At 28.4% G+C, this 11,177-nt stretch overlaps 1 protein-coding gene across 1 annotated transcript; it reads left to right on the top strand.

Moving 5' to 3' along the window:
- Positions 1-585: 585 nt before the first annotated feature.
- LOC105149053 (UDP-glucosyltransferase 2) lies at positions 586-10,549 on the top strand. The gene is made up of 6 exons (XM_011061190.2): positions 586-1,803; positions 5,074-5,555; positions 6,789-7,159; positions 7,340-7,559; positions 7,648-7,867; positions 8,142-10,549. Exons 2-6 carry the CDS (start codon positions 5,078-5,080, stop codon positions 8,434-8,436), a joined length of 1,584 nt encoding a protein of 527 aa, XP_011059492.2. The 5' UTR covers positions 586-1,803; positions 5,074-5,077; the 3' UTR covers positions 8,437-10,549.
- Positions 10,550-11,177: the final 628 nt, after the last annotated feature.

The following is an 11,177-nucleotide window of genomic DNA, read 5'->3' as shown; positions in this document are numbered from 1 at the left end:
TCTGAAAGTTTCCTTCCCATCTCTAGTATGTTTCATTGTAAATTAGCCTTTTCTATTCCCAACACATTAAAAAGCTTCATAAAGAGAAGAAAAGACAAGCTTGATTTCCTATCCAATCAGAATGTTGTCTACAAGATCTCATGTGATGATTGTGAGGCGAGTTATGTTGGTCAGACAAAAAGAAAATTGAGCACGAGATTACACGAACATATCTCTGACATTAAAAAGAATACAGGTTCTCCTACTGTCATAATGACATGATCATCGAATCAATTTTGATCATAATTTCAAATGGAATGATGTGAGAATTTTGGACTGCGAATCTTCTTACAATAAGAGATTGGTGTCTGAAATGATTCGTATTAAAAGACAGAAACAAGGTCTTAATAGGCAAAATGATACCAAATCTTTACCTAATACTTACTCACAGATCATCCAATTTTTTTCTCCTTCTTAACTACTTTCCCTTTCCTATCCATTTCTTCTCTCCCTACTTTCTCTCCCTTCTACTTTATTCTCTCCTTCTTATGTTCCCCTTCTTTTTTAATTTTCCATTTCAACCTTCCTGTCTTTATATGTCGTATTTTATCTCTTAGCTTCCTAGAGAGATGATCAATTTCAATTCCCATCGCATTGCCTAATCGATAACACATCATTTTGACACACATAAGGTATTTATTATAAATTTATTTGTTCTACACTCATTATACATATATTAGGTGTTGGAATTAATTCGTAGCGTTTTTTAATGAAAGAATGTTATTTATTTCACATGAGCATTAAAAAATACATTAATGAAAGTACTTCCCATCACTTGTAAAACGCTACGAATTAATTCCAACACCTAATACAATAAATGGCATTTTATTCTTTTTCTATCGTCATTATTTCTTATGTGCTTGTCTTATAACATCAAAGATAATTTTTGCCTCTTTCTTTTAATTTTAACTTTCTTTTAATTTTATTACTTGCGACTTGTTTTGTACCTTCCTTTTTATTGTTTGCGACTCGATTTGTACTTTCTTATTATTTTTATTTATTTCCGTTATTAATTTATTATTATAATTTATACTTGCTAACAGAAACATGTTCATCCTTATATACATACACGGTTCGGAGGAGCACATTTATGTCAACTATAATCGTTTGTTTGATTTCCTCTCAATTTGGAGCGAGTTTTATAGTTAATTATTGCGTCCGAATGCGAATTTTATTTAATTTCTTATGTTTTATCTACGTTACAACTCTATTATTAATTTATTTGTCACATTGAAAATGATCCAACAAGGATCGAAGCGTTTGTTTTGTTCACCTTCTGATTGTCAAATTATAATTTACGTTTTTAATTTCATGACATGTTTTTATTTTATTTTTTAACTATCTATACAGTTTGTCATCTTATGTTGATTATTTTTAGGCTCGTAGTCCTTTTCCCTTTTTACTTATTTTAATTTATTGAGCCTTATTATTTTTATAAATTAGTTAATAACATTCTCGTTCTAATGCATCAGATACGATAAATATTCTAATATTATTGACGTGTGACGTGTAGCTCATATATTTTTAAACGTTTTAGAAGAGGGGAGTACGATAAGATTGATTCGAAATTAAAATAGAGTCTACGGAGAATTTGAAAGCAACGATAATTTAAAAAATTATATTTAAGAACAGTATTGATTTGTTATTATCTCGGTACTGGTCAACGAATTTATTATAAGGAGCGTACTTTTTTGTAAATAAGTTTATCTTGAAACTACTAATTTTGATGTTTTATCAAATTGATTCTTTAATCAAATAAAAACTGTAAGTAAAAAACATTAATTTTGTAATTTATTTTGTAATTTTTTATTTTGTAATTTTCTTACAAGATATATTTTGACATTCTGGCATTTCTGCCTTTTTCTCTTTGTTAGATATACATATATCATATTAAATACACATCATATCAATAATTTTAAAGTTCTGTCTGTCGCATCAAAGAGATGGGGCATAAGTTTGATTAACATGATATAAACAATTTTTTATTTTCACATGTACGGTCTAATACAATTTTTATTGTTCTTATTGTTTGTAATTGATTTCATACAAACTATTATTACTATTTTACAATTTTATTAAAGACTTGATTTTTTTTTTAGTTATAATTATCCTTAATTAATATATTTTTGTTGGAATTGCACTAGTAAACTCTCCTACAAATTATTGTTCCGTATTATCGCAAAGAAATCAGATTTCACTTTCTTACAATGGAAAGAAAAACAAGACTTGGTCCATGTGTTCAGATAGAGAAATAAACACTTTGAAAAATAAAGACGACGAAGAATGAAAGAAATGAATCTCCACAGTTTTGGTTCATCTAATCTGCGAATTTTCACAGTTTGTCACGGTCGAATATGTACGCGTAATATAAGGATGTTCCATCGTATGATTTTTGGAGAAGAGTGAAAATATTTTATTTTTTGAAAAAGAGTAAAAACAACAAACAATTTTTACTTATTACTCTTTTTCAAGAAATATTTTCACTCTTCTCCAAAAATAGTATTTTCACCCAGAGTGAATCTTAGAGTGAGCTTTTACTCCAAGAAATCTAGAGAATAATCTAGCAAATCCAAATTGATTCTCTTATTATTACTTACGTCTTACTATTTAAGTTTTTTGTGTGCTATCATTTTAAGAGTTCTAAAATTCATTAGTAAAATTAAAAATGGTTAGCAAATAAAGACTGCGTTCCAGAAGTGCACTTTCAATGCTATCAGACAATTCTGTTCTTGTTTTGCATTTAATAAATGCTAAAGCACGGCTTGAAAAACGAGCAACAATTAAATCCCTTGTATACTTTTTTTATACATCCTATATATTTATATAAGATGTTGAACAACAAGGTGAAAAAAGAATCGTATAACACTCAATAAATACGTAAATAAAAGTAAACATACATTCTTTTAAAAACTGTGAAATACTTTTGTGTACGATTTTTAATTCATGCTAAAGAACTTTGTAAAAGTTTTTAAATTTGAACAAATCAGCATTTTTATCTATGTAACTTCATAAAAAATAAGTCATATCAAATATTAAAATATATTCTAGAATATCTCATTATAATATTGTAATTTTTCACAAAATTAAACTCTCTTAAAAATTATCTACTGTCTTTGGAAGACAGAATAGATAATTTCTTAATTTCTTAACGAAGTACATACACATGTGTAGGTAAATGCACGTTTACATCCTTAAAGTGCATTTTAAATACGAATTAGAATGATGTATTAGCGTTAAAAGCACGTTCCTAAAACACAGTCTAAACTCTAAATAAAAAAAAGCAATTGATAAATTTTTGGAGTGTTAACTTTACAAAATAACGTAATAAATAGCAATATTTTTAAAAATATTAATTCGTATTATATAAAGTTAACCTCATAAATTTATCAATGACTCTTTTAATTTTATTAAGAAGGTATGAAATGAAAAATTAAAATGCTTCGATCTATCCAAAAATTACACAGAATATTATTTAAAATGAAACTAATACTATATTAAAATTTCAAACTGATTGATCGTGAAAAAAAGAGCTAAAGTTAGAGTTTTATGCATGGTGTCTTATGATAGATGCATTGAATGACTGATATATTAAATACATAATTACTTATCTTCGATCTACATAAAAAACATATACATAGAATAAACCTTTCTTTGCATTCTTTTGCAAGAATTTTAATTCTATTCACCGTAATTTATTTATATATAAGCAAAAAGCTAATGAAAGCATGTCTATTTGAGTAATTAAAGAAATATACGCAGAAAACGCTTGGCAACGCTGCTGACTTCCAACATTAGGTTACTTGCTTCATCCTGTGATGATGTAACGCATGTGTGATGATTAAATATATAAGTGCTTGCTTCTAACCTATTGTTATATTATTAATTGTAAAACACGTATATGAAAATAATATTTTAATCTCAATTAACTGTCAATTACTGGGCAACTCAAGTAGGAATGCCAACTTTATTTTCAGAATGCAACGTTGCATAAATAATTAATTCTTATTGCGAAAAATATTACCTCGGCCGGAAGTCGAACCCGGATCTCTTGCATTCCGTACGATCGTCCTAAGTTTTTAGACTATCGTGGCTAAAAATGAACAATCAATGTAATCTTTTAATTTTAATAAATCATGAATTAGTTTTTCTTATTATTAAAAGATTTTTATATATTAAGTTGGTATTACTAATGTGGAACAATAACGCACTCTCCTCACCACCCTACTCCGCAAATGATCGATCGTACATCCTTAATTCTAAAATTCTAAAGAATGTAACATATGTATATTCAGTCCTGTCACAAAAAGTTAATTTAAAAAAAAATGAGATGCTAGCTTCACAGAAGTAATGAGTCTTAAATACAAGTTATATAGATAACTATATATCAGCTATATATCAGCATTGCCATTATATTTGGACTTTGAATATGCATACTACATGCAAATGCACACTTCTTAAGAAATAAAATGCTATATCATTATGTGTTTTAAGTAGCACATGTTAAACTCGAAACTTTATTTTGATCATTCGATGTCATAAGTATACTTGTATAATTCAGATTTATTTGCGTATGCGCAGTTATGCAAATATATCTGTCATATATGTGTCAATTGCGACGCATTTGATGAGAAACAAATGAATTTGAATTATTAATTATTTTGCTAATTTGAGGGAAAAATTAATTTATATATTTGTTATAGATTCAATAAGTATTTTTGAAGACGTAACATTACTCAGTACCTGGACATAATGAATTATTTCATATTGTACAGATTATTATTTATTATGCATATAAATTTATGCATATAAATATGCATATAATTATGCATATAAATAATGTATTCGTAAATTATGTACTAAATGCATGCATTTATCAATAAAAGCGCATTCTAAACACTGGTCTTAAACTTTAAACAGACAAAAAAACTTTAAACAGACAAGGACGATCATATAAATAAAAGAAAATATTTTATTAAATTGTCAGTAATAAAAATTAAGTTTGTACTAATTGTAAGTTTTACTTATTATCGACAGTAAAATGAAGCTGGTTGCTGAAATGACATTTTGGATAGCATGTTTTGTATACATTGCTACTCCAATAGAAACTGCAAGGATCTTGGCAATTATTGCAATACCATCTTACAGTCACCATATTCCTTTTCGACCATTATGGACTACTTTGAGCCGGAGAGGACACGAAGTCGTCGTCCTAACAACTGACCCGATAAATGATTCCAGTTTGACTAATTTGACAGAAATCAACTTCAAATCCCATTACAATTTGATTTCAAAACTAAATTTCATAAAAAATATGAGGACCCATACGTGGCTAAGTACAGTAAGCGAACAATTATGGCCTCTATCTAATGAAATAACAGAAAACATTTATAAGCATCCGGAAGTACGTAAGATGTATGAACAGGATAGTGATACGAAATTCGATGTAGTAATTGTAGAAACCATAAAATCACCTGGCTTATATGCTTTAGCATATAGATTTAATGCACCTCTTATAGGTAAGAATAATAATGTATTATATATAAAATTCTTATAAATATTTTATTTAAAATTTATTTTATTTAAGTGAAAATATCAAAGAGAGTAGAAATTACTTCAACTTTCAAATTTTTGATGTTTTTTATCTTCATATTTATATAAACGTATTGAGAAAAAATTAATAATAATTGTTATGGTAATTGTAGCAAAAAAAAAAGAGAATTATTCGCAGGTACAATTTTGTTAAAATATAATATTTCTTGTAACATAATTATTACTTATTTAATTACCCACATTCTGTAAATAACAATAAAAAAATTAGTTTGCAATTATAAAAGAAAATTTTTTTTGTAATTTCAATAAAAAATGATCTATTATGATAGAGTGAAGAATGTTTAATAGAGATTGCATACATGTTATGTCTTCTCGAAATAGAAATTCTACCTGTATAAAGCGATAATATGTCCGTATTCATAGTCAGATCTTATATTTAAAGCTTCTTAAAAATCTTTAGATGCTCAGTAGCCAATAAAATAATTCATAGAGACTATAAATATGGGACTATAAATAATTAAAATTTAGAGTGCATTCCGTTTCACGCATGATACATATGATATATTATTTCATTTTATTTCATGTTATTTCATTTTAATTAATTTTTAGATAAAACTGCAGAAAAGGGGAGCACATCCGATCTTGAGCTTGACATATGTTGTCAAGTTCATGATCCTGAGCAACCACCAAAAAGTTTTGACCGTCGCTCGTTATTCGTTAAAAAGTCATTAAAAAAAGTTTGGAAAAATAACTTTTTATTTCTGCTTGGAGACGCACAACTTCCACGCGAAGCGACTCCCATCCCACCTCCCCCATTACTTGAGAATGCACGATTTCCACGCGAAGCGACTCCCATTTTACCTCCACGTTTCGTGTGAAAGTTGTATGCCCCCAAGCAGTGGGAGAGATGGGGTAGGAGTCGCTTCGTGTGGAAATTGTGCGCCCTCAAGCAGGGGGGAGGAAGGTGGAACTGGTGGAAGTTGCTTTGCGTGGAAAGTCATTATGTAAGCAAGGAAGGGTACAAGATAGTTTTTAATATTATATATGACAGAAATAAAATGTTATTTTTTTTCAAATTAATTTTTTTGTTAGTAATTTTTTAACGAATAACGAATGATGGTTAAAACTTGTTGCAAATTGCTCATGACGTTGAAAATTTATTGTATTATGCATTATATATCTATAATATTTATTTACAGGTATATCAACACTTGGATTGTGTAGTGGTAACTATTACCTACTCGGTGCACCTGTTCTGCCATCACATCCTTCGACTTGGGAAATGGAAGATACTACTGATTTTAATCTGTCATTGTGGCAAAGAATTGAGAATTTTATTCGTTTATGGTATCACATATATTGTACATTAAATTATTTTTACTCTGAGCAGCAAACCATAGCAGAAAAATATCTTGGAAAAAATATACCACATATAAGTGATATGGAAAGAAACATAAGTTTTGTTTTCCAAAATCAACAAGAAATTCTTTCATTTGTTAGACCGCAAACATCAAATGTTTTGCCATTTGGAAATTTTCATATTTTAAAAAAACTCGCGGCTTTACCAGAAGTAATCATTGCATTTAAACCATATATTATTGAAACCATATATTTATTGTTTAACAAATAACATTTTTTATTTGCTTCATAATTAAAATTCGATTTCCGCTTCTATATATACATATATATATATATATTTTTTTTTTCTTTTCGAATACAACGTACAAATAAGATGATTATTATATTTTAGAATTTAAAAGAATTTATAACAGATGCACCGAATGGATTTATCTATATGAGTTTAGGCACAAATGTCCGAATCTCATCATTATCGGAGCATGTGCAAAGCATATTTCGAGATGTATTTACAAACTTGCCATACAAAATTCTATGGAAACACGACAACGAATTACCAAATAAACCAGACAATATCTATATTGCTAAATGGTTTCCTCAACAAAGCATTCTTGGTAAATCTATGTAGTGTCATAATTCATTCAGACTAATAAAACTATATGTTTACATATTTTTTCATTAGTAAATTTTACTTTTTTACAGCTCATCCAAACATTAAATTATTTATATATCAAGGTGGTCTTCAAAGCACGGAAGAAGCTGTTTATTATACAGTACCACTCTTAGGATTACCAGTTCTAGCTGATCAGTACACTCAAGTTAAGAAAATGGTATCTTTAGGAGTTGCAAAACATTTAAATATTTTGAAACTATCGAGAGAAAATCTGAATGCATCTATAATTGATATTTTATATGACGAAAGGTACTAATTTTTTCATAGCAATCTCTTATGTCTCGCCATTAATTATTTTTATATTAAATAATGTTTAATAAGCTATCTAATTGTTATTCAACATTATTTCATATATTATACAAAATTTATTATTTATATAATTATAATCAAAATGCAATTGTAAAATAGTATACATTTTCTTTCATATAATATATATTAATTTTTAAATACAAAATAATATATAAAAATATATATAATATAATATAAATCTTTTTATATAACATACATTATTATTATTTTCTAGATATAAAAAAAGAATGCTCAAAGTTAAAGAACTTAATGAAGATAAGCCTTACGATTCTTTGGAACATGTAATTTGGTGGATTGAATTCGTCATTCGTCATAAGGGTGCTTCTCATCTTCGTACCAGTATTGCTCACGATCCTTGGTACCAAAAACACGAAATGGACGTTATAGCAATTTTATCAATTATCATATTTGTAACGTTAATTTGTACATTAATAGTTATTTATAAATTGTTAAAAATCATATTTAATCTTACAAAAATAACAGCAACAACCAAGAAGAAGATTAATTAACTTTTGATATAATTATATTTATAAAAAAAATTTAGAAATATTAAAAAATTGTTTAAACGTTTTTATTTTATACAAATATTTTATAGATCATGAAATTTTAATCAGTTATATTAAAAATAATCTATAAACTTCAAGAAAATATCAAAAATTACAGAAGATGTATAATAAATTATTATTTATCGTTCACCACGTTCAGTAACGTTACGTAATTGCCGCAATCGGATCGTGCAGTTTTAAATTTATATCACTGTCATCAATAATTGTTCGTTGAAACGTAATTCATGCTTGCTAAATAATTATATTGTCGTAGTGGAAAGTCCCTGCCTATCTGATTTTCATGTAATAATGCACAGGACAGTTATAATGGAAGAACGATGTAAATGCATAATTAAAGAGAGTGAGAGAGATAATGGATTGTAATAATTTTTTTAATAGGATATATTTTGTGTACAAAGGGTTATTACATATTGATTTACTTCAAAATAAATAATGTACAAAATATTTTTCCCTTCCTCTTCTTCTGGGATTAACTTGAAAATGCCAAGCATTAAGCAAATATATTATATTTAGAATTAAATTATGTATCTTTACTATAAATATATATTTTATTTTATTATAATATAATATATCGTAATATATTTCACTATCTGTAAACATTTGATAAATATTTTTCTCATTATAAGTACACAGTATATTATAAATTGTATAAAACAATTGCATCCTACATACGATATAAAATCAGATAAAAAAATAATGAGCAATATATTTGTAGCATATTTTGTTTTCTAGAAACTACATTGTGCCATATATTTCGCGTAACATCACTATGTGAATTTAACAAATAATATAATCTGTTGTTGATGAGAGGGAGAAGAAAGAAAGAAGCTTCATAGTATATTGATAAAGTTATATACTGTATTATAAAGTGCAAAATAAAAAAATTATTTTTTAAATATTCTCTTGTATTTTAGAATTTTAAAGAAATCTATTATAATTTATACTCTATACAACCCATCAATAATCTTTTTGTGCGAATATATGCAACATGAGAGAACAAGAGAAAGAAAAAGGGAATTAATTTACCTTTTCATGACCTTTTACAAAATGTACAAACTAGTATTACATTGGAACATAATAATACCAAAATAAAATTAATATATAAATATAAAATAAACAAAACTCAGCCAAATATTGTAATAAATTATTCAAGTATTTGTAAAAACTGTAACATACAAAAGTATAAAAATAAAATAAGTAAAAAGAAATTATGTCAGATGTAACAACAAAGATTACTTAAAATGTATGAATGAAAAATATCTGTTGAGTTTTTTCATAATAATTTAAACTACATCCGACATCACACTTGTAAAACACAATAATGTTGCGAATAATGAAAATGTATATAAAGTTTTTTTTTATCAGTATAGTCTTTTTCTCCGTCTTGTTCCATTATCGGAGAGACTTCTTTTTATCATAAGGACGACATTCCCGGGAGATTATCAAAAAGCGATAGAAAAGGACATTTTCTCTTCATCGAGCGCCCTTTTGCGCTTCCTCTCTTTCCTGCACGAAACTCGCGCGTCAAGAGGTGTAATCGTTTTTGTACCCGATAACGTGTTTTATCCGCCACCTTTTCCGCGCTCCTTTCTCCCGCGATTTACCAAAGGCGATAGCCTTTGAGAATCACGATTTCGTAGAACGATAGAAGCATGCAGTTATTTGTTAAAAGGATACGGCAAAGTCAACCCGAGGACCAAGGACAAAGGAGATCAGCGTGAAAAAAGGAGAGACGCGCGTCGCACGTTGGAAGATGCAATCTGCCATGGTATTGTTTGATGCGATTTGCCAGCAGTTATTGTTTCGTACGTCGCAGCCACGAAGTTACACAATTACGCCGACATCGTTGTACGGATTCGTCTCTCACGACATCTTACTGGTCCCTCTCTTCCTTGATGGTGTTCTCTTCTACTATTCCCTGGGGCACAAAAGCGGTTGCAGTCGAGAGTCCGTCGTAGCATACCGACTCTGTTGGATTGTTCGGGACTCATGGAAGATTTCTGAATAAGAGAGAGAGAGAGAGAGAGAGAGAGAGAGAGAGAGAGAGAGAGAGAAAGAGCGAATCAAGGTTTCTTATTCTCGTCACTTTTCTCGACGTTTTCGCGATATTTCCGCATTTCTCACCAAGGTGCTATCAACCTAAAATGTCGGAAGAAGTGAGTAAAAATGGATAGTAAGTGGCGTATACAGAAAGTGATTCGCGGAAGTACTCCTTGATGATTAAACGCATTATGGCTGAAATCGGTTGTTTTCAGAGTAGCGTTGGAAGTACATCGTTTATCGCGAGATAGCCATTGTTATTTTCTTCTCGGAAGAAAGAAAATTTTTCTGTAGTTTTCGTTATCGACGCCAAAATATTTTTACTATTTCTTTTATGACTGTTTAGTGTTTTTTTTATAAGGCACTCATAAATTTAAAATATATCATAAAATATTCTTTTACTGTGAAATGGATACTTATTATTTCACTGATTTAGAAGGCGTGTCGAAGACAAGTTATTTCCTTTCAATGTAAAAAAATTAATTCCTAAACATGAGAAAATCAAGGAAAATTCTATTCAACACTTTATAAGATCTAGTTTCTAGATCTATTTCTTTGGAAACGAAAGCAAAAGATACATGAAAAAGAGCTTTAGCCAATGTATGTATTAAGCGATGTATGTATGAGTATAGATATATAGGGTG

The sequence above is a fragment of the Acromyrmex echinatior genome, chromosome 19 (assembly GCF_024713525.1).
Source record: "Acromyrmex echinatior isolate Ae372 chromosome 19, ASM2471352v2, whole genome shotgun sequence".
NCBI lineage: Eukaryota > Metazoa > Arthropoda > Insecta > Hymenoptera > Formicidae > Acromyrmex > Acromyrmex echinatior.
This window is presented reverse-complemented; position numbering and strand designations above follow the sequence as displayed.

Bases quoted from the DNA above. Each gene is read 5' to 3' on its own strand.
- LOC105149053 (XM_011061190.2), top strand. From the start codon at position 5,078: ATGAAGCTGGTTGCTGAAATGACATTTTGGATAGCATGTTTTGTATAC. The intron at 5,556-6,788 runs GTAAGAATAATA...ATTTATTTACAG, and splicing joins ATTTAATGCACCTCTTATAG to GTATATCAACACTTGGATTG. The intron at 7,560-7,647 runs GTAAATCTATGT...ACTTTTTTACAG, and splicing joins TCCTCAACAAAGCATTCTTG to CTCATCCAAACATTAAATTA.